General features: G+C 38.2%; 1 protein-coding gene across 1 annotated transcript; it reads left to right on the top strand.

The window, feature by feature from the left end:
- Nucleotides 1-1,510: 1,510 nt before the first annotated feature.
- On the top strand, nt 1,511-17,794 carry KNG1 (kininogen 1). Its single transcript, XM_010133664.1, is given in 11 exon segments — nt 1,511-1,705; nt 4,562-4,672; nt 5,231-5,315; nt 7,750-7,922; nt 9,634-9,741; nt 11,800-11,881; nt 12,883-13,046; nt 14,491-14,598; nt 15,567-15,656; nt 17,109-17,399; nt 17,402-17,794. Coding segments are annotated over 11 exon segments (1,800 nt in total).
- Nucleotides 17,795-18,916: the final 1,122 nt, after the last annotated feature.

The following is an 18,916-nucleotide window of genomic DNA, read 5'->3' as shown; positions in this document are numbered from 1 at the left end:
CATGAGCCACACTCCAGCATAAATTGACTAATGGTGGTCGGGTTAGCACCACTGGCTAGAAAAGATATGAGAATAGTTAATGACTTGTAGTGTAAGACTGCAGGGTGACCTGCACAGGTACTTCCATTGCTGCAGATGCTGGTGGTGATATACCAGAAACACTGTATTCAAGGACAGCCCTTTTCAAATAGTTCATAATTGCTCTCAGAGGAGGAGAAAAGCAGATGCGGGTAATAACTCTTCTATGTAAATGTTTTCTTTATCACTGAACCTTCCTCCCTACAAATTGAGTTGGGGGGAGCGGGAAGAAAGAATACTGGTATCTAAAGAGACAGACACTCTAGTCCTCATTGAGGTAAAGTCCATTCAGGTAGACATGGGACCCCAATGAGTTAAGTCAGAATGCTTATCTCATAAGCAAGAACATGGAATTAATCTCGAAAAATTAGTGATTCGGTCCTGAAAGTAGCTTTTTAATGGCAAAAATAAAAGACAGTGTAAGGGCCACATTGAAGGAAAAGAAACTAAATGAAGACAGCATTTTGTGTAACTGAGAGGTTTTCTAATTTTCAAAAGTGAGTTATCACGTACGAACAACCCTATTTCTGGCATAGTTTATCCACAAAGTTTCTAAAAAGCATTTTCTTTAACCAAAATTTGTAGCAAGACACAACCGGAACACTGGAGCTGAAGCAATCCCAGGGTGTTCACAGATTCAAAGCAAAGCTATTTGGTGCTCAAGCCTGGAGACAAGCACCAGATGGTCCTGGCCAGCTCTAATTTTGGCTCTGCCAGACACAGGCAACATGACTTAATCCCTCATTTTTGAGCGTCACTTTCCCTATCTGTAATGATAACAAAGCATTTGAAGACTGACCAATCCATGGTCTGAAGGCAGTCTCCACATGGTGGCAAAGAAAGACACTTTCAATAGTAGCAAGAGGGACAGGCTTTATCAAGTGTTATTGAAGAGTTATGTGACATTCAATGATATACATCTGCCCAGTTTCAAACAGGTTCTGAATTCTCAGAGCTATTGCACTCTGAACACAAACCAGATCTAGAACATTTACAGTGTTGTCCAGAACCAAAACTTCATTTTCTCTATGACCTTTTTGGGTGTTTTATTTAAACCTTCTAAAATTCATTCTCAGTAGCTGTTAGATGTTAAGAAAAGAAGCCAGAAAGCTAGAAACGCTCTGCTTTTTTACTGGAGCCATCCTGCTTATTCTGAACCTGTCCTCAGCTGCAGCTGTTAGCCTGTTATCTTGATGGCAGGTGGATAACCTCGGTGTCATTCTGGTGACCATGCAAAGTTTATTTAGATAAACTCTGAACTTTATTTACAGTATAAACAGGGTAGGATGAGAACCAACCAACCCCAGCAACCCCTCATTCTGTTTACTTAGCTACTGCTCCTAAAAAGAAGTGACTACAACCCTGTCAGCTATTCCTTTCCATTTGGCTTTTAAAGAACCTTCTACTTTAGGGGCCCTTTTTCTATCACATTATGAGGCTCCTCATTGTAGTAGCACTCTGCTGTGGTTTTTTCTCTAGCAGAGCCACCCCTCTTCCATTTGAGATTTCGGACTGCAATGACCCTGATGTCTTTAAAGCTGTCGACACAGCACTGAAGAAATACAATGGAGACAGAGAAACTGGTAATCAGTTTGCTCTACACGTGGTGATGGAAGCCATGAGAACGGTAAGTAGACTTTGCAAAAAAAAAAACAAACCCAAAAACAAACGTTGGATTTGTGTATGCACTCTGAATCAGATTATCTCCATCTTGCTTGTAAGAGAGCAAGCATGACAGCCAAGTGTCTTCCAAAAGCATTTTAAAAAAATCAAAGAAATTACTTGCACAGTAAGAGACTCGTTACCATGACAAGCAGGGATGTGTATTATGTTCTTATCAGCAGAACTATGTGTGCTGGTGAATTGCTTATTAATGCAAGGACTAAAGAATAGAAAATTTCTATCACTGATACAATTGGTCTTCCTAGTCCACTCTGTTTTCTCCTTTCTCTGTTGGGAATTCTAGCCCTTTCCTTCATCAGTAAGGTTTTCAGTTCAATGGTAAAACCACACTTACTAAACAACTTGAATATTGCTTTTATTTGGGAAGAGCTGGTATCACACGTAAAAAAGAATGACCTGATAAAATTTGTCAATACTCTGAAGAAATTGTTGTGTATATTATTTGATTGACACTACTCCTGAGTCACAGATCTATCTAAAAGCACTAGGTGGTTTTAGTCAACTTGGGTGACAGATAAAAAGAATGAAACATGATTTTTTTTGCCTGGAGTCCTTCTGTATAGTGTTAATCTAACAAAAGAGTATTTACCTCTGAGAGGCATACAAGGATGGTATTACCATAATAATGACAAGCATTACTTTACTTGAAAACAACATTAGCTTTTTTTATCTGCTGGATTGGATTTTCAGATCTCAAACATAAGAAACCCAGCATTAAAGAGAATATTTTGCACTCTAAAATCACAAGACACTTTTACCCACATAAAAATTGACCTCAGAAAGGGGACATGAATTGCTAAATGCCTAACGGTAAACTACCCATATCTCCTGGCACCCACCCTCTGCTTTTCCTGTTTCAAACTGGGGAGAATTTAGTGTGTAGGGATAAAGACTAAAACCTGGCAAAGGCTTTATATGACTACTATTAAATCAGTTAATAGTCCCACTGTCTTCAGTGAACCACACACATCCTTAACAATAGCCAAATGCAAACACCTTTATATCAGAGTTGTAACACCGACTTCCTTTGGCTGCTGTTCCCAAAGGACAGATATTAGTTTCAGTATTCTACCTTAAACAATGTTGTGTTTTTAGAAATATTTATTGAAATAATTATTCATGTTTCCTTCTCTAGATATCCATCTTTCCTTTTCTTGAAAGATTTGAGGTTGAAATCAATTCTTACTTTGAATCATTGATCTGACTATGATGTTAAGTAAAAAACGGAGAAATCTGCAGCCGAGATTTCCTCATATTTGATATTCTTTTTCTAAAAAGAGTATAGATTTTACTCACCACTAGTCTCATAATGTTGAATACATTAATTAAATAGCTGGTTATTACATATTCATGTACATTCATTATTGATAAGGTAATAAAACATAAAAGCTGACTAGTGAAAGACTGCCCCAGTTAAAGGCATAGCCGTTCATAACAATAATAATGAAATAATCCAAGAACAAACAACATACAGAAACAATGTCTTTTCTCACATATTTTGTTTATTCACTGAGCTAATTTACTGCAGATTTAGAACACTGTAACAGAGAACAGAATTTGGCTCTCTTTAAGTCTACATCCCAGATAGTATAATCTGATGCATCTCCATAAACATCAGTTTATATCTGCTGAGGATTAAGTCCATTATATTTTTAGAGAACCTTTCATCCAGTTTTACAACCTGCAACCACTATATCAGGTACCTCCACTCCTCTTTGTAGTTGTAGCAATACACAAGAAGTAATAAGGGAACACCGAATATTATACCACACCAGCATAAATCCAGTATATTCCACCTGCATCAGCTCAGTTTCACTTTCTTGGTACCACTAAGGCAAGACTTATCATTTGATTCTCCCAGCAGTATCATTTGAGGATAACTAGTGTTTTAAATACAGCAAATGCCAGTGCTTGTATTTGAAAAGGCATTTTTAGTGGCTGTAAAAGGCAGTAAATTCTGGCTTTATATATCCTCTAAAGGATGAACCACAAACCTTGCAGTGTGTTAATGTTACCTGTAGGCACAGGCTTGCTGCTCAGTTTATGGCAAGGAGGAAATGTCCCTTTACTGATTTACCAACATCAGAAACACTTCTGCTGGCCAGGCCAAACTTTGCTTAATACTTTGTATTTCAACCGACGGGATTCCCAAGGCTTCCCTCATGAGCATCTCAGCCTTTGACACCGATAAGAAAACTGCTGGCACTGCCAAAGGCTGTCTCCAGAGTATATGCCCTCCTCGCCCCTTTCCCCCAGCAGGCAGGGCAGCTTAAGTACCCTGTCACCACAGAGTAAAGGCAGTCTGGGCACTGCCAGGCTGCCTGAGGGCTGCTGGCTGCTGTTTCTGGACGGCCCATAGAGTTGTCCAGAAGGAAAGTAGTCAGATCTGGGAGGAAGCCAAGTGTGAGAGCGAGACAGTCAGACAGGAGCACAATCCGAGCTGACAACCATGCTAATTATCCAAGCAGTAACCCAAATTTGCAAGTACATCTAAACAGGAGTATAAAACCCAACCACTTCTTTCTGTTTTTAAAGTGCGTGGTAGGTACTACAAGTTAAAATGAAGGTAGTTGAGCAAACCCTATCTATTGCATCAACATATTGTAATTGTAGGCAAGGGCTCAGTAACATGATTAGATAATTATTGAACTACCAAGATTTGGGAGACCTTGTGTGGAGACCAGTAGCTAATCTATAAAATATAAGGTAACCAATGGCAAGTATTTACCTTTTGAAGCTCTTACCTTTTCACTCAATTTATTACTGTGAAAATAATTACATACATATTGTTCTTATCCAGGCAGGTCCTGACGCTCAATTCTATGTGAAATACCGAATACGAGAAACCACTTGTGCCATTGAGGAAAACAAACTCTGGCAAGACTGCGAATACAAAGTACCTGCAGAGGCTGTAAGTATCTGTCCTCTTGAAAAGTTCTCTGCAGAAATGTCAGCAGAGCAACGGGACTGCAGTTGCCTGGGGAAAAATACAGTAGAGAATTTAACTTGTTTAGCTGTCTTGCTTTTGACAGCTTATAGGACTAACATACAGCACAGAAATATTTACAACTCTGAAGTTAACTGTTACAATCGTGAGTTTACCATTATAACCCTGAACGGGAGCAGAAGGTAACATTTCAGCCCTTCAATATGAAGGTTTATGATAAATTCAGCATAAGGTATGTGCACTGTGAGAATGTGAGTACTGTAAAACTTTCCATGTATTATGGAATCTTGAACAACAGAATTGACTTCAGACCTGCACCAACAAAAATACTGACATGGAAGTTCATCCCCTTCTCTCCTCACAATCAATGTTAACATTCTTTTTCCAGTAACAAAATAGCAAATCAGACATTGCCACAAACATACAACTGCAACTGCTGACTTTGTTCAATAGCCAGAGGAATATGCCACACTATTTTTCTTCAGTAGTTTTAAGATAACATATAAAAATATGTTTTTGCAGAAAACAGGAGAATGCACAGCTCGAGTTCACATGAATAATGCTGGGAAAACAAGTAATGTTTCACAAGATTGCAAAATTTTTCCAGGTATGTAACGTTTGGGGCAGCATTCCAGAAGTATGCTGACAAATAAGAATGGGGAAAATACAATACTGAGACTTTTGATTAATTTTAAAGGTAGGAGCTCCTTATGATTCTACTCACACAACTCTAAATAATCTTCCATAAGCAACTACAAGTTAAAGACAGTATTTCACTTCACTGTTACACACATATAGGCTAAGTCAGTGGCAGTTTCTATTTAAGGTAATGAGAACCAGCACGTGCTAAGTTTCTTCAAATGCTGGAATTATACCAAATTAAAATGAATTTGCTTAAGACCAAAAGCATATCAGTAAATTAGAGACTAAATACAACTTCTCATTCTTTAATTTTCTGTCCTTACTTATTCAAGTATAAATTTGTGTCAAAAAATTATTAGAAAAAACCTTTATATTTCAAAATTGTACCTTAATGTTCTCCAAACTAAAAATGACTAAATTATTTCTAAGTTTACCAAAACAAATATTTACCCCAACCAAAAAAAGAACAAAAAATAATTCATAAAATAAAAATGTATCAGTGATGAAATTATGTAAGAGGGACTGTGGTATCTTTTAGATGTAACAGTAAGTTGCACTACATTTCTTGCCTATAAGACATTAATTTCTGGCTAGCATGTTGACATAGCAATTTCCTTTATTAGAAAGAGCTCACATTGTTTTAAAGCTTTGCAACTGAGATCTCTGTGTGCCTATGCCTAGTGTTCCTGTAACATATCTCAGATCGTTTTAAAATATCCATCTAACGGGTAGTGGGGAGCAAAGTGCATATTGACTACAGGAATATTCACCATGATTTTTGAGATGTTGGGCAGCTTGTCTTTGTTTTTTGTTCCTAGTTATCTTGTTTAAAGCTTAAATGGCTTCAGTCAGTGTTCTTCCCAGCACTGCAGCACACACAAACTCCATGTTCCGCCACTGAATAAACGCCCTTGGTTTAGAGGCGTTTGTAGGGCAATGGTGACATCTAGTTGCCAGCAAAAGGTGTGTGAATCCCACAGAGAACACATGGGAAATTTGCATTTGAATCTTTGCTTAGAAAGCTAAAAAAAATACATAAATTAAATGAATCACGTATTCAGCCTAAGGAGCTCATCTCTTCTTACCAAGATATAGCAACTCTAAAAAAGGATGCACATTTGTTCAGCACTTAGGAAAACGCTGAGACCATCATCATTTAGAACTGGGTGTACACTGCTGTTTTATTGTCTCCTTTGTGATTACTCCCTGAAAACCTGGTCATATTTTTCTGGAACATGAATATATTTGTAATTACTGAGTCAAAATGTATTGCTAGAAATACGAAGGGCCAGACTTTGTTCAAGTACCCCTTGGAGAGCTAAGACTAAATAGTATTGCACTGAGATATTCCAAATGTACACGGGAGCCAAATCAAATCCAAAGGATTCGAACAGAAAGAGCGAAACAGTAGAGTGGTGGGGGATTTCCCCACCGTGTTAGGTACTCTACTGTTCAGCCTTCCTGGTGGAACAGTTTGTTCAGACTGACTCTGGACTGGTTTCCTGGCTGGTACAAGCTGGCATAACTCCATCAAAGACAGTTTACGCCATCTGAGGAACAGGCAAACAAATCTTACTTCAATTCCCCAGAGACCACATATCGTCCCACTTTCATTCTCAAGCTCACTGAATCATGAAATTAATTTATGTACTGAACTATAAAATTAATTTATGCAAATCCAATCCATGATTACTAGAAAGGAAAGAGAGTTAATAGGATTAGTAGTAGGGAACAGAAGTTTGAGCATCCCCGTCAAGCTTGTCTATCCACAGCCAATCCAGCTGGTAAAGCACAAAGGTAGCACCAAGTGGTAACCGGCAGCCACAGTGTCTTGCAGGGGGAGTTCAAACGCCACAGCAGTAGAGTAGTTCAACTACAGTCCCGAAGGAGCTCAGAGTCAGAGCAGTTCTCATGGGTGAGACAAAACACTCCTGCCAAAGGCCCCATCCTAAAACACAGCAAGGACAGTAAGCAGCTGTGCACAGTGGGTGAGTAGCAAAGAATCTGAGGAACATCTTAGTTGTAGTCTCCTCTGGTTCTTCCCTAAAAGGGTGAGAGATGACCCTTCCTTAATGGTGTCAAAACTACATGCAAGGTTTGTCAGAGGTTCAGTGACTCCTGAACTCACTTCCCTGAATGAAGTTCACTGCTGAAACCATGCCAGGATCCTAATGTCATAGAAGGTCCCTTTGATCACAAACCAAAGCATGTTTCTAAATACAAGGAATGACTTTGCAGGCCCTGAAATGAAAATGTGGCTTTTGCTGATCACTTCAATTAAAAAGCAGGAAAGGTTCTTGCTCATTGAACCTTTTCTCTCACTCCCAGATAGGAAAAATTAAAAGATGAGGCTGTTTTACATGAAGTCCTATATTTTGTTTGTTTGTTTCTTTTTCCAGCTACACCAAAGGCAACGCTTACTTTGGTACCCTGTCTTGGATGCTACCAGCCTATATCAAGTGACACTTCAGAAGTATCAGAAATTCTGAAACAAGCCATTCAAAAGTTTAACAATCACAGTGCTGAACCAGTGCTTTTTAAGCTTGTGGAAATAAAACAAGCTCAGATTCAGGTTTGTGTATGATTTTTCTCTAAAATTTACCACAAAAAAACCCCAAACCAAAACACAGGTACCTTGGTTTATATGCATGTTTCTTTTTTTAATATGGTTTATGTTTCATAATAAAAGCATACGAAATGCAGATATAATGTAGACCCTGAAAATAATTCTCTTTATTTATAAGGAATCAGAAATTGTTACCTACTGAATTTTCAGGGCTGTCAGCTTTATAGACTGATAGTAAACATTTTTTGCTTCATCTGCAGTTGCATCTAACCAGTGTTTAGCACCAGTTTATTAGCATTCAGAGCTTACATAGGCACCTCATATCATCTCAGATGCTCCTGGGTATTCCACTTGGCCCCTCCCTGAAGCTCCAGCAGGAGTAGATCTCTCCTAGGTTCTGTGCCAGAACTGCCAGCCTGCACAGATGTCTCAGATACTCCACAGCCTCTCAAGCAGCAGCAGGCATTTTTGGTTTTGCAGTGCAATAGGACCCATATGTTAGCAGCTGCTATGTGCTATAGGATGGATAAAGCCCACAGAGGAAAAATGGGTAAGAAAAACAAAAAGCCAGCATGTCACTGAAAGGTTTCTGCACACAGGAATATCTGCTTTGCAAAAAATGACTGCTCAGGTCACAGAAATATCGTGTCACCTACTGTTCCATGCAACCATTATTTCCCTGCGAAAGGCTCCTATGGACTGGTGTGACGTTATTAAAAGGCAAAGTTTCTTACTTGGTGTTTAACTAGTATAACCTGACACCAAATACAGGCCCTTTTATTTGAATGTGTATGTATTTCCTTAGCCAAAAAGTGTCTTCTGGTCTAATGTCAATTTGACCCATTCAGGCTGTCCTCTTTTTCCTTACTGATGGCAATGCTCCTCTCAGCCAAAAGACAAGCTTACACAACGTTTAAGCCACATGATAAAAAGTCACAGACAGAGTGCAATCCAGCAGCTGGGAAGAGAACCATCCTGTCACTTCTGGCCACAGAGATAAGTCAGAGCCCTCCACTCTAACTGATCTGGGATGGAAAGTTCCTATATGTGATTCTTGTTTCCCCTTTTTAATCCAATGCTACCTGACCCAAGACTGTGACATGGGGAGATTTCATGGGTGAGAAGCAGCAGCCACAGCGAGAAAAAGTGAACTGCTTCCTGGAGAGAAAATGGAAAAAAAAAAAAAGGGTCACAAATCTGGACAAAAAGCGGGCAGGGGAAGGTAAAGCCTAAGGCAGACACAATTATAGGTAGATGATGCACAACACTCAATAACAAATGATGCCAGCAGCATAAAGTTTTCTTATTCAGATACTGTTTTACTATGTCCCACGCTCAGGAACATAGGACTTGCCAAGCTGTATTAGCGTAGCCATCCAGCTGGACCAGCTTCTTGTCACTGGGAATAATAAGTAACAGTACTTTGGAGGAAAGTGGAAGAAACCAAGTATTATGAGGCTGCAGGCTTGCCAGGAGAAGTGGAATCCAAATCCAATGTGTACTTCTAATATATGCATGACTTCGTTTACTTTTTGTATCACAAGGACAAGATTTTTTTGCTCTCCATGAATAATCTATGGCTTGATGACTGCAAAGTAATTTGATGGATGGAAGGCACTAGAAGAGTAGTTTTGCTTTCTTTACTAATCACATTTAATAGTTTAATTTCCAGGTTTGTATTGGTTTACATAACGTATCTCCTAAATATCTATTCCAGGTGGTAGCTGGATGGAATTACATAATTAAATATGAAATAGAGGACACTAATTGCTCCAAAGATCAATTTCAAGATTTAACTCCGGAGTGCAAAATCACTTCTAGAGGTGTAAGTAATCTTCAAAATCTCTTTATCAAGAAAATACCACATTAACACATTATCATTGAGATGTGACAGCAGAAGATACTTAGTCTTGCTTCGCTTTGTGAATTAAGTTTAAATCCATGCTTCTAGATAACTATCTATTTATGCAATTAGAACATCCATGTCTTCTCCTGAATCGGTGACTAAGATGACCACTAAAGTGTTTACAGGTTAGTCTATAGATCTAAACAGTCTCACCCAAATAATAAATCCCTTGAGAAATTCCTATCCAGATATTCAAGGAGTTACTCATACAACCCAAAAAGCAGTAATTAAAATTAGCACCGTTTTTCCAGCTTAAGACATATTTTCTTAGAAAAGTAAGTAGCTGAGTTATTACTTAACCTCTACCACAGTCCAAACAAGAGAGCTTTGAAAGACGTTTATTCCCAAACATACATATTCTAGCTAAACAGTGCTGCAAAACCAGGTACTTCCTGACCTGGAACAGAATTAACTCTACCAAAAATAGAGGGTTGCTCTCTCAACCAACCTCCCTGAATGAGCTCACTGTGAAGTCAGACAAATCTTCTGCAAACACAAGGCAGAGGAAAGGAACACAGAGTCATAACAAACAGTGGTGCTCACTGGAGAGGAGGAACCACAGGAGTCCTGACTCGCATCTGTTTAGCTGTAGTGGAAGTGCACTGTTGAGTATGACAGTTAAGACCCTCTCCTGTTCGAAAATTACTTCTTGGATGTCTCAAGACTGCTTCTGAGGTATTCAACAAAAAATAGGAAAGAATGACCACACTGTGGTAAATAACAGGAGAGTGGGAATCAGACTACCTGAAGCAAATCTCCCCATCACCCACGCTTGCCCCTAAACCTTATGCCCATTCAGATGCTGCTTTGACCACACAGGGTTTGTGGGACTGGATCATTACCCCTTATCCCCTTAGACCATCAGCAGCCTTTCTAGCAGAACATTGACGGGTATTATTAGAATACAATATTCCAAGACTATTCCATACCTTAGAATGACAAAATTCCATGGAAATTGTTTCAAACCTTTTTTCAGCTCTGTACTATTCTTTTTTAAATGGAAGACCAGAACTGCACCCAGCAGTCATCATGTGTGTGAACCACGGAGCTATAGTGGGACATCAAGTCATTCTCTCTAATCTGGATAACAAGCCCTGATATTATTTTTTTAAAATTATTTTTTCTAAACCACTACTAAGCAGGGGTGGTGATGGATGACATTTTCAGGTATCTGTCATAGCCCCGATATCTTGATCTTATATTGTAGCAGTCTTTTTTCTTATTCTGCAGTTGATTAGTTTCCTTTAGAGTCTTTGATAAAGGACTTCACTGAAACCCTTTTGAAAAATGACACATACTTAATCACTGGGTCTCTTTACCCATTTTTGTTGATGCTTTTGAAGAGCTTTGACAAATCTGCCAAATACGACTTTTGTTTACAACAAAACCCCCGGTCTCTCCTTGATGTATTCATGGCCCCTAGTTCTTTCCTTATTACCGTTTCTAATCACTTCAGTCGTACAGACATCGGTTTTATGGGTCTATAACCTTTTTCAAACAGAACAGGATCAACATCTGCTTTCTTCCAGCCCTCAGGCTTCAAGGCAATTTTAAGCAAGTCATCTACCACAGTTCCTTTAGAACACCTGAGTAAACACAAGAAACTGGTTCTGTTTGATTTATTAATTTCATAATCTTCTTTTTGGTCTTTACGGTTTGAGACAGAAATTCCAGTGAGTTCTCCATAAAATAGGATTCAGGCTTGTAAATCTCCCCATTTCTTTCTGTAAAGAACACATACAAACAGTTCCTTAGCTTCTCTTTTATGGTTTTATTTTCTCTGAATGGTTCTTTTGAACTCTGACCATTTATTGGCTCTGCAGACTGTCTGTCAGGCTTCTTGCTCCCAATATATTGAAAGAAGGAAGGCAGAATTATTAGTATGCTCAGCTTACTCTGTTAGTAGGAAGGTATTAGGATGTGAGGTTATTTGTTATTTCTAAATAACAAGGAGCTGGTTTGTTTTTTTCATTCCAGCATGTAGGTAAATGTGAAGCCAAAGCATATCAAAATATTCATGGGCAGATCGTGGATATCGCAAGTGAATGCAAGCTTCCAGGTATGTTGTAGGCACTATCCATTTTAAAAGTTCTGCAACTCTCAATGGGGTTTTACAATTGTAAAAAAAAGTCAAAATAAAAATGCAAGAGATGAAAACAGATGAAAACAAGAGGAAGCAATTCTGGGAGCAAAAAAGCACTGCCTCTTCATGAAATGTTAACCCAGATTTTTTTCACTTCCTACCAGTATTTCACAAGCAGCTGAAAGTTACATTTTATCATTTGTGCACTGCCCAATTTCTACGACGTGGAGCTGACTGCTGACTCTCCTTTGGAGTTTAACAGATACAAATTCAACTAGTATAACTGTCCCAGAAAATTCATTTTCTGCAATGACAAGCGAGTTAATATCCCATTGTTAAAACAAGTAACGACTTCTAACTTTCCAAAGAGCTCCAATGTATTCTTTTGATAGGCAAAGGAACTGTGGACTTCAAAATTTTGTCCAAAATTGGTAATTCACCTATTGATATTATCAGTATATATTTCATATTGTGTGGCTACATTTATGTTTGATATGTTAGAGGGTTTTTTTCCCCAGTAAATAAATTACTTAAACTTTACAAGTTCATTACAGTTAAACACCCAAATCATTTCATTATTGACAATTTTTCCGACAGCCATCTCTTTGGGCACAGATTGTCACAGCTCTCAAGCTTTAGAACAGGGAGTATAATACTACTCCATGTAGGAAGTGCTGCTTTCTCACCCATTCAGACCTGTTTTTCTTCAAGAAATGATAATGATATTCTTCACCACACTCACTCGTTGCCAATAACACGCACCTCTTGTTTCACCTGGTTCAGGTCCTTCTATGTGTGTAGGTGTTCCCTCTCTTTATTTGGTAGCTACCCACAATTCTTGTTTCTATGAGAAAATTGTTGCTAAAGGTCCAATACGACACCAGGTGCTGATGCAGAGGCTTATAACTGTTTTTTCTAGCCTTTATCTATGTTGAATCTTCTATTCCTTGGATCTGAAGGTTGTTGGTTTCTTTCAGGCAAAGACGCAATTCCTGCCATTTGCGCTGGCTGTCCAAGGACCATCCCAACAGACAGTCCAGAACTGAAGGAACTACTGAAGATTTCCATGGAAAAGTACAATGCAGAGAGCAATGATGATTTCTACTATAAAGTTGGAGAAATAGAAGCAGCAACTGTTCAGGTTGGGACATAACACAGGGATGAAGAACAGACATGACAGTGTTGTTGCTCTGAGCTGAATATTAGCTAAAGCTTGCATTTAGGTGTGAAATAACGTTTTTCTCTAAGTGTTGATACATGTGCCAACTGAAATATCCATGCACTTTTTTTTGCAAAAATGTATCCATCTTGGCTTGCATTCAGAAGTGATTTAAAAATCTCCCGTGTCATATTTTTAAATTTTTCTTAAAACAACATAAAAGCATGGGGAAAAGGTAGTCCTAGGGTATCTGAGTTTTGTATATCTACTCCATTTTTTACTAGCTTTTGTAAATTACCTTAGACTTTGGAAGTAGAAAACTAGAAACTACCATCTTGATCCACCATACCCACGCTCTGTAGGTTACTTTAAGCACTGTCCACCCTGCAGTAGCTGTAAGCTTCAAGAAATGGGTCTTCCCAATTTCCCTTAGAAATCTGTTAGTTTGTATTATAGTGATTCTGCTACTAATAATACTGCAGCTGGATTCACAAGAGAACATCTGTGCATATCAATATATAAATACAACTGAACAAAGAAGGAATCAAGAGGAAAATATTGGTCAGCATTATCATTTGCCTTGTTTACTGTCCCCACATATCAAAACAGATTTAGGACAGAACTGAAAATAAGAGAGTGGAGCAGTTCAGAAAATACTTCGTCAACAAGCTCTCCTGAGCATGGGGGGAAACTACTGGAGAAGGCACTAAAAACACAAAAGAGTTTTCCTGAGTGTTTCACATTGTCTTACTAATAATATCTGTGATTTTGCTTCTTTTAAACCTTCTTTCAGACTGCCTTTTTCTTTCTCACTTTTCATATCATGATTGATATTAGCATGCATACATTTTCAAAACAGACTTAAAAGAGACAGAATGTCATGTTTTTCCTGCTGTCTCTGAAGCAAGATAAATCATCCTGGGCTCTGTAAAAAGTACTAAGAGAACTCGTACCAGGCACATTCCTGAACCCATGCAGTTTCTCTCCTTAATGCATTTGGCAAACATTCGCGTTCAGCTGAGCCTGTTCATCACATACTTCATTTTACTAACACTCCACTTTTCTTATTTCATATTTGGCTCTCTGTAGTGATGTCTCTAATGATTTCATTTGTTCTTAATGAAATTACTACAGGCATCCAATAAAACAAAGCCAAAACTGTGGGCCTGATATTATTCTGACCTTTCTGTTTCCTTCAGTTACAATGCTGGAATTTTTGAGGGTGGGAACTGGAGTAAATAAGTAAGTTGATTGGAAGCAGATAGTTTTGCCACCAAATATTTTAATATTGTTCTTAAGATACATTGTCCCAGTGGCCAGGATTTGTAGAATGTAAACAGAATAAGCTTGTAGAAAAACATCTTTCCTGGGAACCCTTTTCAACAGAATGCCTTCACCACAGAAAGCCTTCTTGCTAATTTTTCAGGTGGTTGCAGGAAAAAAATACCATTTAACATTTCCAATCTGGAAGACAAACTGCTCAAAAAAAGAGCTTGAAAATCTTGATGAAGACTGTGAAACTACACCAGACACTGTAAGTAACAATGATGCTGCCAACTGTAACGTTCCTAATGGACAAATTCATTTGCACCAGAAATTGTAAACACTGAAATAAAATCACGTCACGAGTTCTGTGGCCTCTTTCAGCAAACTTTTGTTTAACAAGAAGGATACCTTTCACTGTTTGTAAGCCAAGCCTGTGACAATGGCAGTAAAACATGAAGTTTAAACTGAGTCACTCCAGCTGCAGGGTCAGCGCTCACTGTAAAGTGAAACGAACATTCTTGTGATAATAATGAATCAAAGAAAGGAGGGGAGGTGGCTGCTGCAAAATGAAACAGCTGCAACACTCCTGACTCCTTGGACTTGCAGCTGAGTGAAACATGAAATTGGAGTGTTAGTGGTGTGCAAAGGAATGATGTTTCTGAAGAGCTCGCTACTGATGCTGGGAAAATATATTCCAGACACTGGAAATAATGCTGGTAGAGCCAGAAACCATTGGCAAGGAAGTTGGTTGGAAAAGAAAAGCTTTATCCTCCCTCTCTTTTCCCACCATATGAACAGTGCTTACCTGTGAGATTTTAAAATCTGTTAGTGCAGCAGGCACTAAATAGATTTAAAAACGCCCTTCTCTATCTCAATTTCCCAATTTTTAGTAGGAGAAATACCATTGACAAATGATATTTCTTGGGAATATCATGAAGATTAAACAGTTAGTGCCCCAGAAGTGCTGGAGATGAAAAATCCAATTTTTCAAGATCCAATCTCCAATTCAAAGCTGAATTAATTTGCACAGACATACTATAACCTCAAAAAGCTAAGCAATGATGTGTCCCAGTACAGTAGTCTCAATCACTAAGATGGATTTCATATCTGGGTAAAGTTCCAAGTATATTTGTATTTAGAAGTATTATTAAAAAATCTTTTTTTTTCATGCACAAGTCTCTTCCTTTGTGTCTGATGTTTTGTTGCCATAATGTGTTGATTTTGTTCTGTTGACAGGCACCATTGCTATGTGAAGCACAAATTTACGTGATCCCATGGGAGAATAAAACCTTTCCCCAGGTTAACTGCTCTGTAGGACGGAAACTGGTATGGTTCCTCTTCATTACCCATCATCATAAGTAGAGCCTAGAACAAAGGCAGCCATTAAACTCTTTATGCATTCCAAATTATCCCCTATTTTGTACCAAAAATGAAGAAACACATAGTCCTTTTAACAACCACAGTAATGCCACACTCCTCCCTCTCTAACAAGTCAAGCAACTTGTTTCATCAAAGTCAGTTTCAGCACAAGGTAAGACAGTGGACAACAGTGTCCACTGAAGCACAGAGGAAACAGGACAGAGAGAACGCCCTGCCCATTGATGACTCCTTTGCATTATCAGTTGAGCTCTGAAGTATCAAGCCCCCCCAGATTTCAAAAGCATCCACGAATCTTTTCATGTTAATAAAGCAGCAGATCTGCTATGAGCTGTCAGTTTGCAGGAAGACCTTTCAGTTTCCCTCCTGCCCAGCTCAATGATTAATTTGCCATGAAGGTCGGTCAGTTTGAAAACTTTAGAATGGAACATAAATCTTCTTTATTTTCAGAACTTTTTTAGTTCTGATGATTGCAGGTTTTTTTATAAATGCAGGGACTCCCATGCTCCCCAATGAAGAAAGATACACTGAATAAAGTGATGCTGATTAACTCTCATTCATAATCAGTAACTTTCACTGTGCTCAGCACATTCATAATTAATTACCTACTCACTCATTTGAATTCATCAACTAATAAATGTCTCTCCTCTTTGTTTTCTCTATGATATTGTATCTACATCAACTTTCAAATTCAGCTCCATTCCAAACAGCTCCAATTTACAGCTAGATAATGGTCAGACATGAAACCTGTTGGATAGTGACTGTGCATCTTGCATTTGGTCTTTGTTTTCCAGTTGAACAGCGGTGGGGAAATAGAGACTACTCAGTAGCAACTAAATGTTTCATTTTGTCAGTTTTAACCTGTATATGTTTTTTCTAAGCAGTCTTATGAAATGCATATGCCAGATCTCAAAACAAAAAATAGAATAGTTACATTTAATCTAACAAAATGACCCAGATCTTTTGTATATTATGGTATTCAGACTACTCAGAGATGTGTTAGCCTTTAGCATAAATCAATTTTATACATTCAGTGTAACACTTCAACAAATGCAGGGACATTTAGGTCTAGAAATCACCTGTATTGTTCATAAATTAAAACCAGTACATGTTTTCCTCTACAATATTACTCCCATGTTAAATTGGCAGAATTTCAGTGAAACATTAATTGTTCTTTTAACATATAACTTCTAAAATACTCCGGAGTTGTTTGGGAGGACATTCATGTTTCCATGCTTATCATAGAATAGAAAAGATAATTTAGGTTACTTTAAAAATCTAAAAACCTCTTTTGGTAAATGATTCATGTACTGCAATGAGCCAGTTTCTGAATTTCCCAAATCCAAAGATACTGTTCTTGTTCTTATAACAAATATGGTTGTTATTGCAATGTTTTTTCAGACTGTAGCTGTAAGAAGGCCTCCTGGATTCACACCTTTCCGATCATTTTTCAAGCAGCCAAGTGGAATTTCACACTCTGCTCAAAATAAAGAAGAAAGTCAAAGTCCTGGTGAAAAAATGAGAAAAGATGGTGGACAGGAACCAGAAGGTGAATGTGAACCTGAGCATAAATATAGGCATAAATATGGGCATGGATATAAAAAGAATCACGAGTCTGACAAAAGGCATAGGCATAAAATTGGTTGTGGGCACAGAACTGGCCATGGGTGTGGGCATAAAAAAAACCATAGTAAAATGGTAAACATAAACATTCAAACCCTAAATCTTCTGAGGAGTCCAGTGAATGGGTTTTTAATCAAAACAAAACCCTTCCTTCATCCAGTGCTGAAACAGCACCAGAGCTAGTTAACCCAGGGGTTGCAAGAAAGGAAAGCAGTACACCTGCAAAACGACTAATTCTTCCTGCTACTTCTTTATTTCATGGGTTGCCAGGTCGCCCAGACTCTCCTCTCCCTGTATGTCCTGGAAAACCATGGAAACGAGTCAAGGACCCTCCAGCTGCTCCGAGCTTTCCCAGAGAATTTGCAGATGAAGATCTCTTGCCTTCTGCAGATGAAAACATCAATCCAGCAACAGAAAATTCAACACCTCCCCCAGACATGGATCTCGCAGATGCTTTACTATAATTCAAACATTGTAGGATCCTCCTCAGAAATTATACATAGAAAAATAAGAAAAATACTGCCTTTTGAAGTGTATAAAATGTGAAGAGACAAAAGCTCCTATTCTGTTAGCTAAGATATTCAAGAAGGTCTCCAGCATTTCTGGGGACTTAAGACCATATGGCAATGCTCTGTATTTGCATATATTTGCAAAGATGTAATTCAGGCAATGGCACCAATGATTCAGAACCAGTCTAGAAAAGGGACCAGGCAAGTTCAATATCTTTCTGCTGCAGAAGCTAAAACTGTATCTCATCTGCCTCAAGCTGCTATAAGCTACAAAGTGAATCACTGCATCAAACCTGACTGTATTATGTTTAAAACAATGGCACAAAGAATTTCTCAGATTACATGAAGAAACTCTACCAAATATGGGTAAGACAAGAGCAAGCCAATAGAGAGCAAGGATGCCTTTCTTAGATATCAGAAATAATATTTTATCTAATTTACTGGAGTGAATCTTTTCAAGAACAAAATAAAATGAAGGAACCTATTTTACCTGTCAGGTTTTTTTAAATAAATTGATATTAGCACAAATCCATCACTAGCAGGCTGTTCTGTTGAATGAGATAACAGGGACAGCTGAGAGCATCCTAAATAAATAACTTTATTATTCCTTATGCATATTATGTTAGCTACACAGTAAAGGCACTATGATTAACAGATTTTTGTGTGGCAGAGGTGCACGAATATTACAGACCAGATGACAAAATTGCAAACACTTGAACTACCTAAAATTTGTCTGCCTTCTACCATTATTAGGTAGTGCGTAATTTAGAGACCGGACTGAATTTTCTTTTCTGAGTATCTTCCAAAGGTTGAGTTTTTGGTGAGATACATCAGCTAAAAAGCACCAAATATTTCTGGCAAATTAAATGTGTTTTCCCTCTGCATGGATCGAGTAACTTATTCAGCTGAAAAAAACACCCAGCAGTAAATAAACACTTTAATGCCAGACCAGCTCACCAGTTTGAACCACTACACAATCCCTTAAAAGGTTATTGAAAGGGTAAGGTGCTACAAATGGTAACGCTTCACTGATTTTGTTGTAAGAGACCATGTCACTTGAAATCCCAGTACAAGTAT

The sequence above is a fragment of the Buceros rhinoceros genome, unplaced genomic scaffold (genome assembly GCF_000710305.1).
Source record: "Buceros rhinoceros silvestris isolate BGI_N320 unplaced genomic scaffold, ASM71030v1 scaffold7463, whole genome shotgun sequence".
Taxonomy (NCBI): domain Eukaryota; kingdom Metazoa; phylum Chordata; class Aves; order Bucerotiformes; family Bucerotidae; genus Buceros; species Buceros rhinoceros.
The sequence above is the reverse complement of the archived record's forward strand: the minus strand, read 5'-3'. Positions and strand labels throughout refer to the sequence as shown.